The 26226-nt window shown below is 34.8% G+C and overlaps 1 protein-coding gene and 1 pseudogene across 6 annotated transcripts in view; one reads left to right on the plus strand and one right to left on the minus strand.

The window, feature by feature from the left end:
- TDRD3 (tudor domain containing 3) overlaps positions 1-26226 on the minus strand; it is a 134621-nt gene that overhangs the window by 26556 nt on the left and 81839 nt on the right. For all 6 annotated transcript variants that reach the window (XM_039877168.1, XM_039877163.1, XM_039877162.1 and 3 more), the window contains exons 11-12: positions 11925-12775; positions 6436-6561 (exon numbers count right to left, since the gene is read on the minus strand). In XM_039877168.1, the coding sequence (XP_039733102.1) occupies positions 6436-6561; positions 11925-12775 (977 nt within the window). The remainder of the gene's footprint in view (positions 1-6435; positions 6562-11924; positions 12776-26226) is intronic.
- LOC120614587 (uncharacterized) lies at positions 23194-23309 on the plus strand (annotated as a pseudogene).

The raw sequence follows: 26226 nt of genomic DNA on the forward strand, positions 1-26226 counted from the left end.
GAGGGAAGGTGCTCTGCGGGAGCTCCCTCTGAAAGGGAATAAAGTCTACAGTGAGAGGAGCAACATTTGTCTGCTTTTTTTAGGTGCAGATGGAAGAGGCTCAGAAATTCACTAGAAACTAAAAGAGTTGTGTACATATCTTTTTAATTCACTAAGGATGCCTCTTCGAATTTATAAAAAAAAAAAAATCTTTAAAATATACTGACATGAATCAAGGCATATATCCAATATAAGATTAACTTCTTTGGGAAGAAAGAAAGAAAACCAAATGAAAATATTCCTCAGATTCATTTCTTTTACTACTTTATTTCCTGTGCAAGGAGTATATTAGCAAGGCTATTGCATGCATATACATAGGAATAGAAAAATTCAACTCAATTCGAAATTATAGCTTTAAAAGTCCTGATAAGTAAAGTAAATGAAAAAACAAAATTTACACTCAGAACAAAGCTCGGAGCTACTAAATCATAATGCCAAAGGAAAAAAATAAGTTCGCTTGACAATCTCAGCCCCCTTCAGCTAAAGATCTTACCCATGATGCCTCCTTAAGACTACTTTGAAGGAAAAATCAAAATCACATAATATTCAGCATAAATCTAAAGCATCATGAATTTACTTCTTAATTAATCAACACTATAATTCAGGAGTCCATACTTTAGGCTGCCATTAATAAAGAGGAGACTTAGAAGATAAAATTGACAATTATCTACTGGTATTATTCAAGTATACAAAAAAATAAAAAGAATGCTGTGAATTTTCCACAGTTATGTTAACTTTATACTTAATATTAATATTTAAATAATTTAAAGTTTAAATTGTTTTTATGAACTGTAATTAAAGTTAGAAAGAAATTTGAGTTATCATTGAAATGACTTTCAAAAGAAAGAGTGCATTTTAGGTAAATATTCTATCATGTTATTTCACTTTAGGAGTTATTTCACCTTGAGGAAAAAGAAACATGAAATAATCATCTAATCTATACTTTCATTGCTCAATAAAGGAAAACTCAGATTACCCAGAAAACTTTTAAAGATGTTTTTATATACAGTTCCTTTGATAGATTACAATATATTAAGTCATCAGATAACAAAATTCAAACAATGCTTTTGTAGAGGTCTAAAAATAGCATGTTATACTCTTAGTATTAACTTAAGTGGTGAATAATGTAGCTAGGTCAAAACTACTCTGTTAGGTTTAGTGATCACAAACTAAACTTGGGCTTCAGGAGGTAGGTATAAATAGTATTTAAGTTGACACTGCTATGTATATGGCATGCATTTATAAATGAATCATCTTTCCCTCTATGTCACGGCTTTCATATCTCTAGTAGTTTTTTGTTTAATTCACAACCTCCTGTGGGAACTGTGAAAGTCCGGGTAATAGATGAAGAAATAAATAAAGCGGATCGAATACAATCAAACTTTATTAAAACAAAGCTTAAAGATAATGCATGAAATCCACCAAATTCTACTGCCCATGATTTGAAAACTATGTTTTCAAGTGGGGCTAAACTAGCTGTACAGTTTCATCCTGAATAACTCTGTGCTTATACTGCAAAAGAAAATCAGCAGTGGCCATATGGCCATGTTTGAAAGGGAAGTTTCCCAAAATAAGCATGGTGGAAAAAAATGTATTTCAGTGACCTTAGTATGTTTTTAGTGAAAAAATTTAAGTATGGAAAATTATACCCACTAATTTAAGAATTTACCAGCAAGAATGAAAAACCTTCCAGACTATGATCAAACAGGTGCTTGCACTTTTTACTGGATACTAATTGGCAGAACCTCACTGTTTCCTATGAAGTTAATGGTTTCTAAATGACTGTCCACATTTTAATATCTATTATGCCTTTTGATATCAAATACAAACTACATACAGCCTAATTTTATCACTATGTCATTAAACTTACTAACATGACCTTGTTCTAATACATTTAGGATCCACTTTAACTCATTAATTTCTTTATCACAACTCTCAATCTCCTCCCTCATTAATTAGGTTAGGGTTTTTTTGGTTATGCTTCTTTTAAATAATTTCATTAGGTGTAGACTAATTTATGGCTTTCATGACATTATTTGAATTTGAAAAGGTAACTTCCAAATGTGCTTCCTCGGATGCCATTATAAAATAAATTTTGTACAAAGTTATTTCAAAACTAAAACTTGAGACAGTTTCCTCAAAGTATGCTAAAACCTGAAATATACACATATTATAATTATTAAAATAACAGAACCTGAAACCTCCTAAAAACAAATTTTACTCTCAAAATAGATGAAATAAAATAAATAAGAAATTTTTAAATAGATAAAATGCATTAAGTCATACTTTCTTCCTCCACATTAATTTTATCTTCAAACAAGGTGGAATAAAATAAAGACCTGAACATTATTTAAATTAAAACTTCAGTAAACAAGATTTTCACCATTTGTATTTTGTTTTAAAGCTTCAGGAAGTAAGAATAAGGACTCCGATGAGGTATTTGTTTTGCATAACTGGAACTATAACTTTAACTTTGTGCATTGGGCAGGAATTTTGTGTTTTGCATACAAATATGTATCCTTCACTTAGAATACTGCCGGGCACCTAATAGATGCACAATAAATATTTGCTGACTAAATGAATACTTTACAAAAAATCAGTTAAGAATACTCATCTAAAAGACAACAACAATCATCAGTTACTTTCCAGAATTACTGTACAAGATGATGTGTATGTAAAGGTTTTAGAACTAACCATTATTTGCACAATAATTTTTCTAGTTGAAACAATAGTCAAACAATGATCATTTCCTAATAATAAGAAGCAAATACTATGAACTTTTAAAAAGAAAGTTTAGAAATGAGCATGTTCTAAAACATTTCTTGGGATATAAAAGTCTTGATGGAATTCAGGTCATAACATACTTGGAAAATTAGGACTTAACAATGTTTTTCCAGGTTTAGAAAAGCGATTCGGAAGCAAAAACACCCTAAAAACACAAAAGATATGTCTGAGCAGCAGGGCCAGGGTATTGCCTGTGGCATCTTTTAATCGGTTCTTTAGTGTTAGTTTTAGAGTTAAAAGCGACCAATTTGGAAGGGGCCTGCAGGGACCATTAATACCAGGTTTCTTTGCCCCTAATGTTTTCTCATACAGTAGTCAGAAATGTATAATACACAGTCTGGTTTTCTCCCTATATAATTTTAAAAATAAAATGAGACTCCTAATGCTTCATTTACTTTAATGAGAAAAATCCTACAATGTTCCAAGAACATTGAGAAAAGGTTTAGAGCATTTATCCATTTAAGACTGAGCTGTGAACCTCACATTATATGTGAAAACTAGAGTTCATTATGATAAAGACACTAAAATTAAGACAGGATATTTTATAACACCTAAAAGAATCAGGTGAAATCTAGGTAGAACAAAAAAATCAGGAATGACTTACCAAAAAGTTTAGTAAATCATTTTAGAGGAAATAAAGTATTTAATCATAATCAGAACATAAATTTTTGCCATCTAAAATATCATCACTGAATATGTTCTGGAAATAAAAAGGTGAATCCAGATTGAAAGGAAAAACAGATTTTTGGTCTACAGAAAGATTTAAGGCAAATATTTCCTAAACTTCATGAGAAAAATATTAATACAAACTATTGACTAGATTCGTAATTTTCCATACAAGAGACTATTATTAACTTAGTCACTGAGTCTCTTAATATTTCATACTTTTTATTTAATGATTTATCCTTACATCTTTAAGAGAAAATACAGGCAACTGATTTCTCAAAAAGGCTTTTGGTTTATATACAGGCTTCTGGGGGTTGTTTTTCCTGCAGACTATTAAAAAAATCTTCAACACATGATCATTGCTACATTTAGGAAAATAAGAAATTTTCCAAAATTTGGGGCCAATAACAAACATAAACCTTAATAAAAGATACATCATTTCATAATTAAAAATTGTAATGCACACATGTAGTTAAAAAATTAAAAATTACACAATCCATAGTGTGAGTGAATAATTGTGTTCGGGCTTCTAACAACTTTGCTGCACCTTTTTGGCCCTTTGATTTTTCTAGTATGACTTGCCAATTAGAGTTACCTTCTTACTGGTACAGTGAACATTTTGCTTTTGATTAACTTGAAAGTTGTTATAATTCCCCAGTTAAAAAAAGAAAAAGTGCTCATACACCCCAACATTAATATTCTCAGAGGCTAAGAGAGCTCATCACTAACCCTACATTAAATATACTGATAGGCGCATAGACTATTTTTCTTCAGGGGCTTTTTATGTATAGATGCACACATGTATTTTTTTTTAAATGGAGATGAGTTAAGGTATGTTAAGCTGGTGGCATCTATATATCAATTATATCATCTATATATCAATAACTCAATTATTCATGCAGATAAAGAAGAAAGGACCATCTTATGCTCAAAAATGATGTTCATGATCTAAAAACATGTTATATTAATTTATGCAAAATCATAAAACATCAATAATCACTTCATTATTTGTAAGTAGAAGAAAAGAAATACCATAATCTCTTAAAGATTCAGTGATTCTATCCTGTTTCTTCCAGTATCTTATAAAAAAGATTTTAGAGCTGACTGTAGAAAAAATAAATAGAAAAAAAAAAAACCCAGCAAAATAACGCATAGATAAGTATTCACAAAGGTTTATGAAGAATATGAAAGTATTGCTGTAGTTCAGAGCAGAATCACTGCACGGGCTGTGACATCTGATAAAGTTATCATCCAGTTAAGTTTACACAGGGCTAAAATCAATGATACAGCAATGAGGATCATTAAGGGAGAAAAAGGAAGTCACTGACTATGGAAAGAAAATGATCACTTCAGTACCCAATGCCTCTAAATGAAAGAGCTACTGTGAGGATGGCAAATGTGCTCACCACTTATGGCCACCCTGGAACATAAAAAGGAAGTAAAGAAGCAACGAAGTAAGAAAAGTAAATTTCTCTTTAGGGAGAAAAGAACAAAATTAATCTGTTATGAAATCTCTTTAAAAAATTAAAAGAAAACTAAATGTAAAAATCTATTATAACCTTTAACTGCAATGGCTAAAAAACATTTGGGAGCATGTGACGAACAGCAGACCAGATTGAACTTCTAGAAATATAGATTCGGTAAATAATTACTTGATCACTGAAACTAGATAAAGATGTGAGCATTAGTGGAAAAAAGAATGCAAACAGTCATCATGTAAAAATCAAAAGGGCAAAAATATGGGTACAAGTTTCTCCAAAGAAAGAAAGACAGACATAAATTAGATATGGACGATGGTATTTCAGCCTTTTTGGGAAAAAGTGGTTAAACTTTAGAGAATGAGAGTAAGGGAAAGGACCTCTTAATCTAACATATGAACCATTAGTGATATTATATTGCAAAATAAAAGGTGATAAATTATATAGAATAGTTTTTTTCTAGAGTAAAAATGTAAAGAACCAACATCCGTAGCCTAAGCCATGATTACAGCTACTAGGTTTTCGTTGTTGTTTTATTTTGGGGCGGGGGGCGGGGAGGCGTGGAAGGGCGTTACACTGAGGGCATTACAGGAAAATGTAATAAGATCAAAAAAAAGAAAAAGAAAGCAGCTCATGGGAAAACAACACAGGCTTCAATAATGAAAACTGTCTGGATGACATAATTTTCTAGAATATTTAAAAATTTTAGGAAAATAGCAATAAAATAAGCTTCTAATGATAAGTTTATTAACAACTACCCACAAATTGAAGAAAGGAAATAAAAGAAGTTATAAAACTAATTTTAACATGCCTTGTCCTCCTGTTTTTGCCTAAATGTAGTTGAGAATCTATCTATATAGTCACATAAGTTCTGTATGAAATGGACTCCATAGGCCAAAACATTCTAAATTACATCATCAAAATTATCACACAGCTTCAATATAACATTTGGCAACAAAATTAATCAAATAATTATTAAGTAGATATTTATACTTAATCTGTACATATACATGTGTACAGTGTATACAGTGAGGATTCATATGATTTAAAATGCTTTTCTTAATTTTACATGTAACTAAAATAATAAAGAATATACATGTATCCAACTGAGATTTAAATTTGACAACTGCTGGACCTCATTTGTTAAAGTAACAAACTAGGAAAGAAGAAAATATGCATAAAAACTCATTTTACATATACAAACTTTTGGCAAACATATAAATAAGGGCACCTATTTCCAAAGCATAAGATAATAAAGCATATACAAGAAAAGTAATTCCAACGTTTTCATTTTTATTATAGTTCAGTGTAATTATTAAGTTAAAATCTTACTTTAGGGGGAGCCAGTTTTAAGCAAATTCAAATATTTTTTCACTGGCAAATTTCATTATTACTACGACTACTCTTTTAGAGCTATGTATTTTCTTCAAAACAGCTTAAGCCTGTGTGCAGAAATTGGATCACGTACCCACGCCTCTGTCTGGACGGGCCTGATGTTGGTCAGCAGCACCTCTTCGTAGTTTCCATAATCAATGAATTTAACAACTGCTGTCATCCCTGAAGAATGGAGAGCTTCGACTTCTGCTCGGTAAAACTGAGGAGACAAAAAGAAGTTTTAGATACGACAATCGACATTGTCTCAAAGGGTAATATTTGATGGAAATGCAAATCATCAAGGTGTTGGACTGTAATTTTTTTTGAAAGGCAATTTTTTAACTTAATTTTTGAGATATAACTGACTTATAATGTTGTATTAGTTTTAGGTGTCCAACGCAGTGATTTGATACATGAATATGTGTAAAATGTTTATCACATTAAGTATAGTTAACATCCATCACCATGGATGGTTACAGAATTCTTTTTGTGATGAGAACTTTTAAGATTTACTCTTAGCTACTTTCAAAATTGCAGTATTTTAAAGACAATAATTTATAAGAGAATAATATTTTTATAAAAGAAAACTTACCTATGGATAATCATAAATTGGCTAAAAAAAGATAAATTATCTCATCCATGTGAATTCTGAAGAGTAGTAAGGTTTCAAGACAGAACTAAGAGGGTCTGTAGAGAAGAATATTCACATGCTAATGGGTGTAAAAAAAAAACTAGTGTCATGTTTTGTTGTAGCCACTGAAGCCCTCTGACTAACAGACAAGTCTTATGTGCTAATCAGAATATATAACTACAGAGCAATTTACTTAAAAAAACAGAAATATATGACAAAAATACATCTCAAAGAAAAACGCTCTTTGCTGCCATCATCACAGGCAGCTGGGGTAAGGTGAGGATCTCAGGTAAAGAGTAAGCACATGACTCCTATCCAGGATTTATAGGATTTGAGACACTGCAAGACCAGACACTTTTATGTCATTAGTTTACCCAGTTTTATTTGGCGCTGGGAACTAAAGCACATTATAAACTCATAAAGAACTTATAATTTATTTAACAACGACGATTTAACAATTTATCTGTTTAGGTACCTAGGAGTAAGTCAGCTGATTGGAGTACTCCTCCACTATAGGTCAGCCCATTCAAGACCCAAATCATAGGTTTGAATGTTGCTTAGTAAACATAAAAGAGAAATGAAAAACTACTTACTCTTCAGGAATGTTTTCTTCAAAGTAGGTTAAGGTGGATGCTCTATTATAACACTGTCTACTCTAACAGTATCCCTTAATAGGCTCATCAGAATCAGAAAATGCTAAAGGCAACAGAAATTCTTATTCTCCATAACCTTCTAAACTCTGAGTTACACTGGATGTACCAGGAAAGAATGTGTTTTTACTGATTAACTAGCATTTCATACTATAAAGATTATGAAGTTAATTCGTGGTGTTTCATTCCCAGGTCTGGATACCAGGAAGTTTGGACACCCGATGCTGGAATTTTCCTCAGAGTTCTCGATATACATTCACATCTCTCCCTTCTTCCTTTGTTTCTTCGGCCTCACACTTCCATATTCTGTGAAGTGTTGAGAGTATTTCTGGACCTATGCTTCTTGTGAGCTTCTAAGATAATTATGTCAGTTCAGGTAAGTTCAACAAACAAGTCGTAATAGATCCTAGGAAAATAAATTAGTTGACGTCTTTTTAGAACTTACAGTTTCATAAAGACAATGTGTGAAAAATGACTTCTATACAGTGTGGAAAGTACTGTAATAAAGGTGTCGTGACGTGGCACTTAACAAGGCTGAGGAGTTCGGGAAAAGCTTCCTGGGACAGAAGACAATGGATGTGGTTTTCAAAGGGTAAAGAGGGTTTAGTCAAGCAAACAACTGAGGAGAGTGTTCCAGGGGAAATTACAGAGACACGAAACATGAAGGTGAGTGCAGGAAACTACAGAGTTTAAATTAATTATGGCATGAAGTGAGAAGAGGGGTCAACCAACAGGAAATCAGACAGGACAAGAAGGTTAAGAGCCAGATGATGGAGGCTCTACATGCATATCAGAATATGCATTTATTCTATAGGTGAAAGATTTTAACCGGGAAGAATGACACAGTCTGAGACCAGAAGCACAGCAGTGGCGGTTTCACGGACAATTTTAAGAGGAATAGGGTTTAAGGCGAGGAGGCCAGCTTGGAGGTGGAGAGTATTCCAGCTGAGGGGGCAGAGCTGAACTAGTTATGGCAGTCTAGAGGAAGAAGAATTGTACCAAATTCTCAAATCCTTCCAAAAAAATAAAGCCAGATTTTTATTTATAAAAATAAAGACAAGATATTATGAGGAATTTTTTAAATCCTAGATTATACCAATTGATTAATTAGCTCCAAAATATCATTATAATGCAATTCAGATTATGACTTCTCAATGATAGGTATACCCAATGCCTTTTCTTACCCTGGTCTCTGGCTAAAAATTGGAAAGTTGACTATTCTTGACAAGACATTTAAAAGCTATCTCTCAAATAAGATGGTTTCAGAAGATAACTAATCCCATCTTCTTCAGAGAGTGAATATTGATAACCTTATTTTCTAAATGGTATAATCTGTATAGAGCCCACAATCCTCCACTCTAAACTGGAAAGTATATATCCAATTAAAATCAAAGTAGTCACCTTAGAAGATCATCCAATTATTCTAATACTCTAAAAGCTCAAAGCATTTTAAGAATTATTCAGTACAGTAGTCTTTCAGAAGCTATATTATATTCTTTTGAATATATTCAGTAGAGGCAATAAATGAATTCAGTATTGTTGAGTTTTTGAGACAATTACAATTAAAAGCAAAGTTTTATTAACAATCTCATCAGGATTTGAAGGTATATAGATAACAGCACAGCCAGAACTATTTGATATATCCCAAGCTCCTGACATTTAGCAGCTGCTCAATTGTGGTTTGTTGAATACTCAGTATTTGTTGAAGAATTTGACTGCTAAGTGTAATATTTGAATATCTGTAGGTTTGTTATTCTCCATTGCTTTACTTGTTTCTGATCATTCATATTCTCTCTCCCTTTTTAACCATGCCTCATAATTTTTTATAGGATGCCAGACATTGCAGATAAAATATTGAAGAGGTTCTAGAAAATGTTACTTTTCCCAAAAAAGAGGATCAGATTTTGTTTCGGTAGGCAGATATCCTTGATCTCATAAAGGGTTGGTTTTAGGCTCTGAAATGGCTCATTTTTAGTAATTTTGTACTTAATACTAGGGTACAACCCTTGTGGAGTTTTAATGGAAAGCCTGAGTCATTTACCAAGCCTTTCAAATATTATTGAACTTGAACTCCAATCATTTACTTCCTCTGCTTGTCAGGATCACTAACAACCCCGCGCTGTCCAATATGACAAAATATTTTCCATCTTCACCTTAATCAACATTTCACAGGAGCATCTGACACAAGGCCTACTCTATAGGTACTTAACTACAAACCAACTCTGATTTCCAACCAGTTCACTCTTTCTTGCCTCTACCATGAGGGAGAAACAGCTAAACAGAAGTAATCCACCACTACCCAAATCAAATAGCTCCTGTATTTTGGAAAGGAAGTAGTTTGAGTTACAAGAAGTAAGAGTCTGAATAGTAAAGAACACCCGTATTTGCGTTCCAAGCTCCCTAATAGCCAGGACATTGCCATGTAAAATAGTTCCAGCTAATGGGATTGTCTGTTGGTATTTCTGGGAAGGCTTTTGCTTTTCTGGAAAAAAGGAAGGAAGGAAAGAAAGAAGGAAGGAAGGAAGGAAAGAAAGAGGAAGGAAGGAAGGAGGGAGGAAGAAAAGACATAGGTAGCACTGTCTCCTCTCCTCTTTTTAGCCTTGAATTAAAACTTGATAGTAGAGATGCTGCTTTTAGACAAGAATTATCTCACATGCATACAAAAACCTTAAAAGAGCATGTGACCCAGTTATACCACCCTGTACCTCTCATTGCTGGCATCACCAGGTAACACCTAACACCCTGCTCATGCCCTGTCATTCACTGAACACAGTGGGGGCTGGTTCCTCATCTCAAGTCTTACTGCATCCTTTTAAAGGACCCATCCACATTTCCTAGTCTGAATTCCAGTTCCCCTGAATCTTCAGTTAACTTTATCTCCACTTCTCCTTTAACCACAGGTACACTGTCGTGGGCACGGCCTTTCCTTATCAACTGAAAGTACTGTATTTACAAAACATTTACTTCGAACATTGTTTTCTGTGACTTGATCCTCACATCTACCCAGGTCCCTTGCTCTATAACCTCCTTACCTGTTTTCATCACCCTGATGATATCTCTAGTCTCCACTCTACTTTTTTCCTATATAAGTGCCCCCTTCGGAATTAACTAATTAACATAGCCAATGGATAATTATTAAATCCCCATACCGTAGAAAGAGTAGGGTTGCAGAGGAAAACTAGACAGACATAATCCTGCCTTCTAGGAACTTAAAATTATGGTAGGGGAAAGAGCCATCAATCCAGGAAGCAAGACCACAAATGTTTACAAAGACTGGTAACTTTTACAAAGTGAACAAGGCACTGACTGAGAAAGACAACGGCGTAGGAGAAAAGAGGGGGCAGGTCAAAGGCGGCTCCTTCTAGGAAGTGGCATTTGAGTCCAGCCCTCAAGGATGAGAAGAGTAACGGGCAGAACACGCGGGGCAGCAGGTAAACCTGTCCGCCCTCTGCCTCACGGCTGGTCTCCTGCCTCTCGGCCAGGCTCCACCCATCCGATCGCTGTGTCCCCCTCGACCTCGGCTTCTATTTTTCCCTTCCCCTTTCTCCATGATTTCCCTCTTTCCCTTTGAGCCAGCGGACAATGTAGAACTAAGAACATTTAAATTAGTGGTTTAATAATTATTAAATTAGTTATTATTAACTAAATAATTAACAGTTCTCTCTTAATTCTTTTAAAAAGCAGTTTGTGTAGATTTTCTTTTTTAAATAATACATTTTATTTTATTTTTATTATTTTTTAAATTTAATTGTATTATTAGTTTCAGGTATACAGTACATTGGTTAGACATTTATATAGTTTATAAAACAATCCCCCCAATTGCTCTTTCTCTCCCCTGGCCCTCCACCTAGCCATTACATTAATGCCGACTGCATTCCCTATGCTGTGCTCCCATCTCCGTGATTTAGACGCAATCTGCAGAATTTAACACTGTACCATTTAAGTGATGTTCTTCTTTGTGAATCAGTAAAATCTTACTAGAAAGAAAAGCAAACAATAGTATAGTTGATAAGTAAAATAACTTATCAACGTCACTTAATCACTTTTACATTGCTATTCCCATGTACAAGCTAAAACCAATCCTAACCTAACCAAATTTTATGGGACTGATTCTCTCTAAGCATCCATAAAAAATAATATTTTGTTTTTCCTTTTATAAATTATATAAGTATAAATGTGTTCCTAGACTTTAAACAGGTACAAATGCACAACAAAACTCACAGTCTCAAATGGCTTTCTACAGTCTCACTAGAATATCACATTTATTAATATTCATATACAATACCTTTATAGCACGCATACCTTATTGTCTTCCCAATAAAGTGCAAAACATTCATCTCCAGGTTTCCACAGTTTTGCATACTCCACAGGAATAGATGATTCTAGTACTTTTTCTGGTTTAATTGGCCCAGATCTTCTTTTGGGCGCGCTATTGTAAAATATTTTATCATCACAGGGTGTAGCAGTGACAGGTCCTGCTGGCTTAATAGGTCCTACTCGCCTTCCCCTCGTTGGCCTTTCTGTCTCTCCGTTTGGAACACCAATGAAGCTATTAGTTCGGACAGGATTCTGGTAATCAGTATTTACATGAAAATGTTTTTCAATTTTTATACCACCGAAAGCTTCATTATTGACTGTTCGCGGTTTCCTGTCATAAAAATGATCAGGATTTGCTGTTTGGTTTTCTCTCTTCCCACGTTTCTGATTGTTATAGTCTATGGGTTCTTGAGGAAGAGGATTTTCTTTTGCCTCTGCATAGGGTGGGCCTCTGCCTGGCCTGCTTTGCATAGAGTTATCCCTTTTTTTAAAAGCACCGTCACTGTGCTGAGAACTTAGAGGATATGAGGTGTCTTTAGTTCTCTCATATCTAGAATACGGTCTGTCACACCTGGTTCTCTCTTCAGCCCATACTTCAGACCCTGAAGAAGTACTCGGTCTTTCGGGACCTCTGCTTCTAGGGAATCCACTGCCTTCTAAAACTGCTTTTGAATTCTGAGTGTCTCTTTGAAAACGAGGAGGTTTTTCATTTCGTGGCTGTCTGGTATCATTGCGGGTAAGATATCTCGGTGGATTATTCTCTCTTACTCCATTCTGCTCGGTGTTCGACAATCTGTGTGGCCCCTGATGCAGATGCTGTGGCTGCGATTTAGGTTCTGAAAAGTAAAAGTATATCATATGCATATTAAAATGATGACTCTGTATTAATACTTATTTTAAAATGCCTAAGAATTATTATATTAATACAAAATTATCAAACTACTATTTCAGCATCTTCCACTATCTCCCTGCCTCATTGCCTTCAGCCCTCTCTGCTGTCTCAGAGTTCTGTATTTCTAATGTACAGCTACCCCAGTTAGGCATGCTAGTGAAGTAAAACAATGATGTGAACCGTGAAAAAACAGTGGATAATTTAAGAGCAATTTGTCTTTGTCACTGAACGCCTGCATTCTTATAATATAGCTTTCTATATATGCAATTCTGATAATTCACTTTCCAAGACATTAATGAAATAGAACTGCAAACTGCTAACTCAGAAGCTGCTATGTAACTGTGTAAGGACAAGCCTTGCTCAACTTCTTTCTGAATCCTGCTCCAATTCAGTAAAGAGTAGTTGCTACTGCCAGTCAAGCTCTAGCCTTCGTGCAAACGTTATTTCTCAAATCTTTCTGGGTCTGGAATTGCTAAGTGTTTGGATTACAAATAGATATCCTACTATAGAAAAGAGTTAATAACTTTTGTGACCTGCAAAAGTAATTAAAAGCAGGTACTAATTGGAAATATAGAAATAAAGGTGTCAAAAATATGATTAGGCACAATAGTGCAGATAATGTCCAATTAGAAATGAAAAGTAGTAATATGGTAAATATATACACATAGATAATTTAATGGCTCTTTTTTCACAGTGATTTCTATTCTATTTCAATTTCTACCATGTCATTTACACCTTCTTCCTCCATTGTTTCACACAAGCATGCCTAAAACATTATTACCAAAAATACTGACTGGCATTTGGTATACATGTCTTATTTCTCTTGTCATTTCATAATCAATACACAGGTCAGGATCATTCTTATATTTCCCCAGGGTCACGACATGGGCACTATTGACATTGTGGGTGAGACCGTTTCCTGTGTCGACAGAAAATTAACTGCTCAGACCTCCACGTACTAAATGCCAAAGCGCCCTCTCCCAGCATTCCTAGTCACTGTGACTCCCCGTGAAATTATCTCCACACATTTCAAAACTGGAGGCAAAAAGGTACCAGATAAAATGTTTAGATCAACAGTGATAAAGAGAAGACCTTTAAAGGTTCCTGAGTGACAAAACAAGTTCCAGATTAAAGATCAATAACTGAAATGGCAAGAAACTTCTCACCAGAAACACTGGAAGTTAGAAGCCAATCTAACAGGTTTTAAATGTCTTTGAAAATCAAGGAACATCAATTTTCTTAAGTACATTTCTATATCTGGCCAAACCACCCATTAATTGTGACAAAGAAAAGAGATTTTTTTAAATGTGCAAAGATATCAAAAATACTAGCCAAGACCATTTACAGAGACTGTTTTTAAAACTTACATCCCCCAAGATCTGCTTTATAAATATAACACAAATATCTCATTTTTAACAACTGCAGTCGACATTAAATTTTTCTTCAGAAAGAAGAAAAATGGTCACCTTTAGTTTCCATGGGCATTATTTATTACCCAGGAGTAAAGATTCAGGGAAGCAGGAATAGTAGTGGACATAAGTGGTACACGAAAGAACATTTTCGGCAGAAAGCATACACTGGCATTTGTTTCGGTCATTATTAGAGAATAAAAACAGCAGCTGCAGCTTGTTGACTATCTGCAAAGTATTATTAGGCACCCCACACCTGCACTTGATGCACATTTTCGAAGAGTCCCCACATTTGTCTTAGGTACACATGGTATGAGGTTTGTAATATAGAGAGGTAAAGTCCCTAGTGAACTGAATAAATTTTTCAGCTTCCAAAATAAGTCAAATATGAAGGTATTTTATTTGCTGCTAATTAGGTTTCAATAGACATCTGAGAAGTAAGCATTTTAGATCTGCTGCATTTAGGGATCAATTTGTCGTCTTATTCCAGTTATGGCCACTAATATCTGCAATGGTCAGAAAGTACAAGTGTATGAGGTCATCACAAGAGTTACCAAGCATCCTGGACTACCAGTGGGGGTCTGGATGACCACGTACACAGAATGAGGGCTTCGACTAGAAATGACAGGGATGAGAGAATTTGATTTCAGTTCTTTTAAAAGAAAAAAAAGATTTTATAATCTCTTGAATTAAACAAGTAATTTTACTAATAATGAACATACTTCATTTCCATTACTGTGCTGGGATAATATAGTGAGAAAAGAACCTATAAAGAAATTATTTTTTAATTGAATTGCTTTTAAAAATAAATTAAAATCAATGAAGAAGATAAAATTGTGCTTTTAAAAGAACATAGTTTTCATAGATATCCATTTCATAAAAGAAATAAAATAACGGTAATCCAAGAAATGAAAGTCCTTAAGTATTTCATCATTCTCATATTTCCTTAAACCCAGCACCTTTTGTCTCAGGTAGTTAGGTAAAGAAGTCAGATGTAAAGTAAATAGTTTGAAATCGAGCTAATCTATTAAAAAATAACAGAATATGATCAACTGCTAAACTGTAGAAAAGGTGATTTTAAGTAAATGAAGAAACAGATCCCAAATCAAATAGAAAGTTCCTCAGCTCTCAAGCACAGCCTCGTTGCTCTCTGCTGCCCTTCTCGAGGTGGCAGGGCAATTCCAAACTCCCCAAAATATGAATCGGCACTGTAGGCCCAGTCTGCAGCTGCTCTAACAGAAAACATATTATGATAGTTTTCTGTATAACCAACAGAATAAAATGCATCAACTTTTTTTTAATGACTCGAAGGGGAAAGATGAAAGAAAACTGTACACAGGAATGGGCAATATTTAACATTAAATAGAAGAAAAAAAAAAAGATTAGCAAAAATGATAAAAATCATCACAAAATTGCTAAAACTGTGCAAACATCTAAAAGATTAAAGTGATGAAAGCTCATATAAAAAAACTAATCAAAGAATACTGCACGAGTTTAGTTTGATTTGTGATAAAATGTTCCTATTATACCAGATGATAAATTTCAGAATGTATGTTTACAAGATAATTGATTACAATACTTTATATCACCATGATTCAAAATGCAAGAATCATTAAGAATGAATTGATAAATTGTCACAAATTATTTGGGTCTGCATATAAAAATGTGCTGTATTAATCAGGCTTCTTAAAATATTAATACTTTTTTGCAAGATATTCATTTTTCAGTCACAGCTGTACTTGCATTTTACAGGAGAAAAACAGGTACATTTTATTTCTTCATTTTAAGACACTTACCCGAAGAAGTGAATTAATGTTTATTAAGATTTTACTATGTGCCTGACTCCACTTTAAAGGTCTTTTGCCTACATTATTTCATGTAATTCTTACCACCCTGAGGGGCTATATTATCATCTTTATTTTACAAGTGTAGAAACAAAGCAAAGTTAACAGCTAGAAAATGTTGAAGACAGAATTTAAACTCAAATCTAACTGAAGCCCACAATTTTTCCACCATGCCAAGCCGCCTGCCCAGAGAAAAAAAAAATTAAACAGAACATAACCAACAACATGTTAGCTACAATTTTATCACCTACATCTGTTCATTTCTGATGAAATGCAGAAATCACAAAAGCTGTTTCACAATCCCTGATGGGCTAAAAAAATAGAGTTGTATATTAGGACTGCCAGGATCCAGACCTAAAATTAATAATCTCTTTCCATTAAAGCAGAAAAAGCTATAACTCCTATTAATAGTTGGACTGGTATTTAGAAGCTCACAAACTGGCACTTAGAGAGAGCATAGTATGTAGGGTACGGCCTCCAGATAGTTATAGCACTGGTCTGCCACTTAGTAGTTCTGTAACAGGCAAGTTATCTGACTTTTCTTCTTTAAGACAGAGCAAATAATAGTGCCCACGTCAGAGGACTAAGTTAATACATGAGAAGTACTTAGAACAGTATCTGGCTTTAATAAGCGCTCAATAAATGTTAGCTGTCATTGTTATTACTCTGATTATTAGCATTTTAATTATCTAAGTAAACATAATTAATTTCCTCAGGAAAAAAACAATACTTGGATGATAAGGGGCTTCCCTATTCACAATCTTCACCATCACCAATCCCCACTTTTAGTTAGGACCCTCGCCTTGCTTTAGTTTTTTGTTTGTTTGTTTTCTTGTTGAAAACAGGATAGATAGAATGCTTTGGTAAAAACTTGTATATTGTAAAATTATCAAAGTCACATTATAGATAAAATTTAGATATATTAGAAAGTCAAAATCTTACTCTAATACTGTTTTTCACTTAAATTTGTATAAACATACCACAGATAAAATTTTTTCTATATACCTTCTAAATTTTTCTATATTAAAAAGTGCTAAGAAACATTTTAAAAAATAAAAATCATTAATAATCTTATTAGAAAAATGTATTGAAAGTTCTACCTTCTGCCAATCCAATGCCACCTTTGGGGACAGCCCCCATTAACATTTCGGAGGTTATTCTTTCTTTTTACATAATTCATACATACGCATCTCTAGACATTTTATTTATTTATTTATCTCTGTTACCAAAAATGCACTCATGCACATCTTATAGGCTGCAATATATTTTTTAAATGAACTGTATATCATGGACATGTTTTCAAGTCAATGCATAGAGGTATCTTACTCATTTAAACACTTTAAATATTACTACATATTAACCAAGTTGAGGATGGGGTCGTCTTAATCTTATTCATCTTTGTTTTTTTCCAGTGCCCACCTACAATAGTTAGGCAAACAGACTGCACTCAGTAAATATTTTCTGAAGAAAGATACAATGACTAAAAACAATGGGAATGAAACAAGCCTCCAGTTCAAAATTACTACCTAACACTGTCACAGAGCTCAGCTAAGGCTGCAACATTGAAATAGAAAATGTACTCTTCTATTTTGCTTGCTGTAAGAACGGGTTTGCATCAAAGCACACTGGGATAGATTTAGACTGAGTTCAAATGATTACCGAAAAAGACTGCACCACACACAAACACTGAGCTCAAGACCAATTAAATTCATTCTCCCACTTCCCAGTGATGCATCTCTGACAAAGCACGAAGAGCACCAGTCTCTTCATCTGTAATGTGTGGATAATAATACTTAACTTACCACAGGATTATGAAGGTTCGATTTGAAAATATTTGTGAAATTGCTTTTCTCATGGATCCCTACAGGGTCTTTGGAATTAGACTGACCATTGGAACTAAATCCCAGTCTTATCACTGAGCAGCTGTGCGACCTTGTAAAATTCAGATGCCACTTACCTCATTCCTTCATTTAGTTTCTCTATGCTATAGTTACAGAACGCCAGCTACAGACAGGCATGAACACTGCTGTAGTCACTACAAATGAAGCAGCGGGAAAGAACCATCACCTCTCTGGCCCGTGGTGCTTTAGGTATAATGGGAAGAGGCAGATAACATAAATAAGTAACACAGCTTAGAACTGTGGTAAAGCATATGAAAGAAATACATAAACTGTTTTGATAAAACTGGGAGTAGTGGGGGATAATACACTAATTAGGCAAAAAAGTCCCCTGAAGCAGTGGTGCTTCAACTGAGCCCCAAAGGGTGAGAAGAAATGCAGTGACGGTAGGAAACAGTGATCCCTGAAAGAATAGCGCGTACACGATCCTGGGCTAGAAACTTGCTTCAAGAAGGTCATATGTTGCCAAAAAAATCCTTTGCAGGGATAATTCTAAATAAAAATATAATCATCAGTAATTATTAATTTCAAAAAGAAAAAGGTTGCACAAACCGACACCCCCAAAATTGGCATCCATTATAAATACATAAAGACACCAAATCCCAGAAAAATATGGACAGAAGAATTAACATTAGTTATAATCAGTCATGGTGTTTATCCTCCATTGGTTACTCAAGATATAAAGTTGTTTTCCTGTTCTCATTAAATTCTTTTGTAATGATTAAACTTAAGGCTAAACTCACAAATGAATATACTTATGATATTCAATGTTTAGAGAATTATCTTTTACCATTGCTAATCTTCTTAATAAAACATAGAAAACTCAATGAAAAAGAAATTAGGGGACATAAAGCATAAGATGATGCTATAAATGTATAAATCGTGAGAACTCTGGGAAACTGCAACACCCAACAACACAACTACAAAGACGCCCTCTCCATCGTGCCAAAAGGCAGGCAAGGTCCGAGATGGTTCTTACAAACGCCAAAAAAAAAAAAAGGAAAAGTTTAATTCAGCAAGTGTGTAAAATTCCTCATACAGCTGAACAACTAAAGAGCTTGTCGCAAGGCACAACTATGACAGTCCCATTTTACAGACAGGGAAGCTGAAGACGCTTGACCACGGTCACGCAACTGGCTGGGACCAAGCGGTCAGGGTCCAGGCCCCTACGGACTTTCCCGCTACGTGGCCCCAGCACAGCGGGCACCAAGCTCCTAGCGTGAAGGCGGCAGCAGCTGCGGGATATTGTCAGTGTCCCCTTGTTGTCCCCGGATCAGGATTAACATTAAAAAAATTTGCTGGGGTAAAAAAATATATTTGTTCAAATCGATCCATTAAGTGAGAATGCATCTGTTTAATTTGGATGACTTTCCTCCTTTTCTCATAAACAGATTTCAGGAATATGGTTACATCACAAATTTCATAGCTAAAATATTACATTGGATTAATTTTAATTTCTCTTCCACCTCTGAAAACATTAAACACAAATTCTGTGACGTCCTCTTCAGAGGGCTTTTCCAACTACAGTTTCACTGTTTTTCCACCAATTATTAACAGTCACTCTCAGAGCTTTTCTTACTGGTTGAAAAAATAAGTCTTGTTCTGAGCATTTTCAATTTATGATGATCACGTATGCAGCCAAGCCTGCTCAGTGCCTGAACATGTCTCAGGTGTCTCCGCTGTACCTTCTCCTCAGGTCTCAACTTAGACTTCACTTCCTCTGGGAGGTCCCTCGTCCCCCACGCCCATGAGGACCGAGCCCAGTGACCCTCATCTGTGCCTCGGTAACATGCACAACAGTGGCACGGACAGAACTGCCCAAACCACTTTCCACTGCTAGACTTTCAGACCTCTGAACTGTGCTCTGTTTACCAACATGTCCTTTCTAACATAGTTCCTGGCACACAGTAGCCCCCAGGTTAATACTGTGGGCTGAAAAAATGACCATTTGCAATTTCCTAGCATGGATATGCACTGCTTTTATGAAAAAAAAAAAAACAATTTAAAAAAAAACCTTATTTGTAATTAATTACCTTCTACTCACATTATCTCGGAGGCAAAAATCTCTTATAGTCCTTATTCTCTGTGTTTTCCTAACAACTTTCACAAAAAAAAATAGCTGTGTCACTTCTCCGTGAGTACAATGCTATCTTTCCCCGATTAAGGAGAATTAAAACAGGAGGTGAGGATATGGGGTATGGTGACATTGCTCTGTGGAGTCTATCATGTTCCTTTTAGTTCCTACGTTTTACACAAGTCATCACCCTTAATTCTAATGCTCTGAAATCCTAAATTACAAAGGGCCACTTTTCCTTCTTACCAGCCCTCGTGTGTATATGAGCAGTGTGGATCACACTTCCGTGTTTCTTATAAAACTCCTGTCAAATTGGATTATTTTCACCTTCCTAGCATAGCCTGGACGTCAAATAACATGACACTTGTTTAGTCAAATGTAGCACTGCAGTCTCTATCATTCCCATACTAACACTGCCATCAATGCCTTCAGTTCACCTGTACCTTTGGTGTCCTTGAGTAAGTCAGTCAAGTAAAGCTCCCTCGTTGGTAAACTGGGCATTTATACACGAGACACTAAACTTGTGAGTAAAAGACCATTTAAAAAGAATAACTTCATGTTATTTTTACTTTAACTCAAATATTAATGTTTAGTGAAGAAAAAATACTGGAAAAATCAACTAAACATACAGAACTGGAATTTATTATCGAACTTGTAAAACTAAAAAGGATGATATGGTAGAACTATTGAAATTGTCATATAAGAAGCATTAGTCAAGTGCAAAAAATTAAACTTAACTTCTGTGATCTTTTATTCCAAGCTGACTAATATTTTTCAGGATCATGAGCATAATCATTTAGATTCAACATTATCTTTGCAACATGTGTTCTGCACATTTCACAAAAAACTAGAGCAAAACTCTTGCAATTTGAAGCCAACACATGCTAGTGAAATCTGAAGCCACTTTAAGGGGCAGAAAAATAAAAACGAATTTAAAAAAGAAAAACCAAAGGAAGGTCCATTTCTGGGCTCACATACTATTTTTTAAAAGTTACAGTGTCATGGTACAACAGGTTGTCTCCTGATGTACAAGCTAATTCAAGCAGAATAGCTGAAATCGCTGCTGAGCACTCACTCAACAAGTAAAGCAAAACAGAAACAAATCATTAAAGATATTTGTGACAAAATGATGGTGTTATCTGATTAGTACATGAATTCACATTATCACAGAAGCATAATGCTTTTTAATATTCCTATGTCTATATTTAAGCCAGTTTATACATATTTTTTTAACTCAAAATTCTCAAGTAATCTTAATTATACGAATCAGGGCTTATTGTGTAAAATACCTTTAAATATTGTGTATATTTTTTAATGATCGCAAAACTCATTGGCTATAGAAATTTGCCTATCAGCTCAAAATTTATATTCTTGTTTCCTTTAAAAATTATTTCCTCTTTAAATTTATTCTGCAGGAATTCTGACTTAAGATTACAAAGCATTAAACCAGGGACTATGTCTCATTCCCATCAGGTACATATAAATACATGTGGTTATTAAATAATAATTTTTTAAAATATATAATAAAAATAAAATACAACCTTTAAAAAACATGATATAATAGGCAGGAAGAGAAATCACTCATCACTCCACGACTACAGCATAATGTTTCCCTGCTATATTAAATATGTTCTTTCTTACCACTCTCTTCAAAATAATCATTATAATGTCCATATAACATTTATCTATACTGGATATCTTTCAGTTTGTCTTCTAGCCCCACCACTTCACTGACACTATTTTTGTCAAGGTCCTCAATCAGTGGTATGCTGCAGCTAGCTTGAACATTGTACAAGAGCTGACCATTAAATTGTCAGAAAATTGGCTAGATGTTAAAATGTTGATAGCTGGAAATCAGCCATGGTGGGAACATTTACACTGCAGACATGAGCAAAAGCTAAAAATCAGGGCACCCCTCTCATCTCTTCTCCCAGAAACAGCTGTTACAGATTCACCAGCACCCTCCTGATGCTGCATAAAAACCCAACAGAAACTTCCCATCCTTATCCCTCAGCTTTCTCTCATGCTCTTCCTGCTTCCTCGGCAGCTGTCTGGGTCTTTGGCTGGCTCCTACGTGTCTCCTTGATCTTCAAATGCCTGCCTGATACCTCTGATTTTTAAAACTTAAAGTATCTTAAAATTAAACTCTTGATTGCTCTTCTGCTCCCCTACACCACAAAAAAACTAATAGGTGCTTAGAAATGCATCATGGTAGAAAGAATTCTGAGTTGGGAATCAGATAGACAAAGATCCAAATTCTTTTCTTCTTATGGGTAAGATGTTTTATCTCTTCAAATCTTTTTATTGGTTAAATGAAAATAACAACATATATTTTGCATTTGTAGATGATTAAATGATTTATTTGTATGCACAGCACCTAGCACAGTTCCTGGCATATAGCAGATGCTCAATAAATAGCACCTATTACTTTATTTTATGGTCAATAAATGTTTGAAATGAATGGACACTTAATTGAGGAGGGAAATAGAAGAATGGCAAAAATGAAAAAGAGGCTCATGTTCTAGTATTCTGAGAAAAGCTATATCCATCTTCTATATATCTAAAAACCCGAGAATATTAAGTATGTATCAAAACTGATAGCATAGTTAACAAATCTTAAAAATATGTATGACAAGTAACCTACCTTCTATACATTAATCTGAAAAAAATTATCATCAATATGTAAATAATTTAAATAAAAAATATTTTAAAGGTTGTTATAACAAAATTTGGAAACAACTTTCAAATTACTAACAACATAAATGGAGTAACAATTGATGATGCTGAGAGAAATATATAATTACACAGAAATGTGGTTATATTATATTGTTAGGGCCAAAAGCAGGTGATGTAAATATGATCTCATAAATAAGAATGAAAACAGAATATAGTGATGAGATTATAAGCTGTTTCCTTTTCTTTTATTTGTTTCTGTATTTTTATTTTTTTTATTTTATCAAGGAACACCTATGCAACAGAAAAAAATACACTGCTATAATACTGGATAAAAAAATTAATTAACTGCGTTCTTGGTTTCTACCTTTATACTGCTCTTTTGCTCTAAGACATGCTTTAAAAAGTATATTTCAAATTTATAAGCTAATTTAAGTCTCTATATGTTACTTTTAAAATTTTTCATCTATAGCCATGCCCTGAAAAAGCCCGATCCCATCTGATCTCGGAAGCTAAGCTGGGTCGGGCCTGGTTAGTACTTAGATGGGAGACCACCTAGGAAGACCAGGTGCTGTAGGTGTAAAAAATAAAAAAATAAGGGATTGTAAATTGACAAGGTCCTTGCAATCTATGAGGTCAACCAAAGGTTGCCTCGCCTAAATAAATAAATAAATAAATAAATAAATAAATAAATAAATAGATAGATAGATAGATAGATAATAAAAGTCAGTGAAGATTTAAAAAAAATTTTTTTTCACTAAAGTTCCTTAAGTCCACATATAATTTTCTATACATAATTAATTAGCAAATTCAAATAACTATTAAATTTACATTCATAATTAGGACATTACATGTGCAGCACGTAGCGTATTTTTACTTCCCACCTGGTGTTTTGTTTATCTTTAAACTACTTGGCCTCACTGCCCTGACACAAATAAAATGTCAGGTGCTATGTTGTCAGAATGCTTGCAAATCAAGGGACCCCAACGTCATAATGACATAGACCAGAGAATTTCAAACTAACTCTAGCAAAGGACCAAGGGTTTTGTTGTAGTTGTTGGTTCTGATTTTAATTTCCAACTGTTGACTATTATTTTATAAAATGCAGTAACATATATTGAGGCACTGTCAAACTGCTAACAGAGTTTCTGAACACTTATTCTCAATTTCCATCCTGATCTGTACGTATTCGTGACCAGACACTAAGCAGCCCTGGCATAGACTATTCACTGTTTAGGTGACAAATCCACAGAACAGAACTGGAAACAATTCTAGTGAAGCTTAAAGCACTATCTAGAATTCTGGGGTAAATCTGCACTTTAATAAGAATGGAATGATAGGAAGGAATCAGTCCTCTAAGAAAAAAAGTCAAGGACTGGGAAGGCCACTGGGTTGGAGAGGAGGAGAGAGAAAGTGGCAGGTAGTGTGTAGATACTACATGTTCTCTCTGTTGTGCTGACAGCTTATGACTACTCACACAGCAGCCATTAATCCCTGGCTTCCCAACAGGCACTCCGCCATCGATTTCCATCAATCGGCTGCACAGGGAAACGAGGAGCAATGCTGTTTGATGCAATTAGATGTAAATACACACCACAGTCAATACCTGGATGATCTTTTCTCGAGGAAATGCTTTACAAGAACATCTGGCCTAACACATACATATTCTCTCTCTCCTTGACCAGTTTCCTGCCTCTCCAATTAAGCTATTGCTGTTATATCGCATTTCCTTCCTGCAGTCCCTATTCAGTTTTCAAAATGCTAACTATAAATCCATAAACCAAACTATTAAAACTGACTTGAAAGTTGTTTAAAAGAAAATGAAACAAAAACAAAAGAGACATCTTCTAACGACTATCAGAAGCCTGTATCTTCATGTGAATTACCTATCAACCATTACTACTTTATCTGCCAACATCTAAATATATTATTTACATTGGAATATTATGTAGAATTTGAAATTATGCAGTACTGTTAACCAAATACTATCTCTGACAAAATCCACAGGAAAGAGTAATGGAACTCCATAAAAACAGTGTAGATAGTATAGTCTGTATTTTATTCCGCCACTAAGAAGAGTCAATGGATTATGTTAAGCAAGGGGGTAGTAGGATCAAATTTGCATTTTGAAAGATTACTGACAGCAATATGGAGGATAGAATGACAGAGTTCCACAAAGAGTCAGTGGGGGGTTGAGGACCTGAAATGAGGTAGTGGGGATGGAGATGACAGTGGAGGATGCTGTTGCTACTTCTACTGCTAATGATGATGATGATGGTGATGGTGGTGGTGGCGGTGGCGGTGGCGGCCTATGTGTCGAGCACTGTGCTTAGCATTTTATATGCATTATCTAGTTCAATCTTCTCAGTAGCCCTGTAACTTAGGTGCTATTACTATTTCCCAATTTCCCAATAAAGAAATTAAAATTTAAGAGATTCTGTAACTTGCCCCAAAACAACTAGTAAATACAAGAACTGTGAGTTAGGATAGTGGTAGAATCAGCTGTATTTACCTGCCCCAGGACCCTATCCCATTCTCCCCTCCTTCTGGTAACAGAACCCCACTTTGAGGGAAGAAGTAGTACTGGGAACTACTCCTTCCTCTTTGCGTACAATCCTCACGGAATCAATTAAGACGCCTGTGCTTCCTAAGAAGGGGGCAGATACAGATGTAAGGAGATGGACAGTCTTCTTCCATCTGATCTCCTAGGTATAAGGACCATTTGCTTGTTCCTGAGAAATATTTTTTATTACCTTTTATCCCATATTATGGATGGAGATTTAACACCAATAGCTGTAATGCTCTTTTCTCCAAGTTTCTTTGGGCTTCTGTTCCGGCCACTGCCCACATGCTAAAGCCAAAACCCAGTGGGACTCAGGTGAGCTTGGGGAATCAATAATTATATGATAAAAGGTATTTACATCTTCCTAGAAAAATGTGCTTGCAAAATTGAGATAAGTCCTTTTACCTGCATATCTTTATATGTCATTATGCCACCTTATATGTTGGCCTGATGCTATGCCTGAAGCTACCAAGGCAATCTTTGCTACCATGTGAAGGCAGTCTATCAACACACAAAAAAGCAGAATTCTGAGACAGAGACTTTCCAGCTATATGAGCAAGTAGGATGATACAAGTGACAGAACTTAATATGTGAAACATGTTTAGTAAAAGAGAGATGCAGGGTAATGAAAGTCTCCTCACCCCCTAATCGCTGTCACTTCTCATTGTGCAGTTAACCCTGCTGCCTTGGAACTGAGACCATCTAACTGATGAGGCCGACCCGACGCTTTTAGAGAACTTGGTATGAAAATGTGAGATGATGGAAAGTGTTGGTTACTTCTTGCTTACCGCCTTCAGGAAATCCTACAAGAAAGAAATAAGCTGGCAAGTTTGAAAGCAGAAAGGATACAGAAGCAACTAGCTAAGGAGTGCTCTTCTCAATGATTACCAAGAAGCCCAGAACACAGAGCATCAGATAATCATGCTTCTTGAGG

This window comes from Pteropus medius, unplaced genomic scaffold (assembly GCF_902729225.1).
Source record: "Pteropus medius unplaced genomic scaffold, Ma_sr-lr_union100, whole genome shotgun sequence".
Lineage (NCBI taxonomy): Eukaryota > Metazoa > Chordata > Mammalia > Chiroptera > Pteropodidae > Pteropus > Pteropus medius.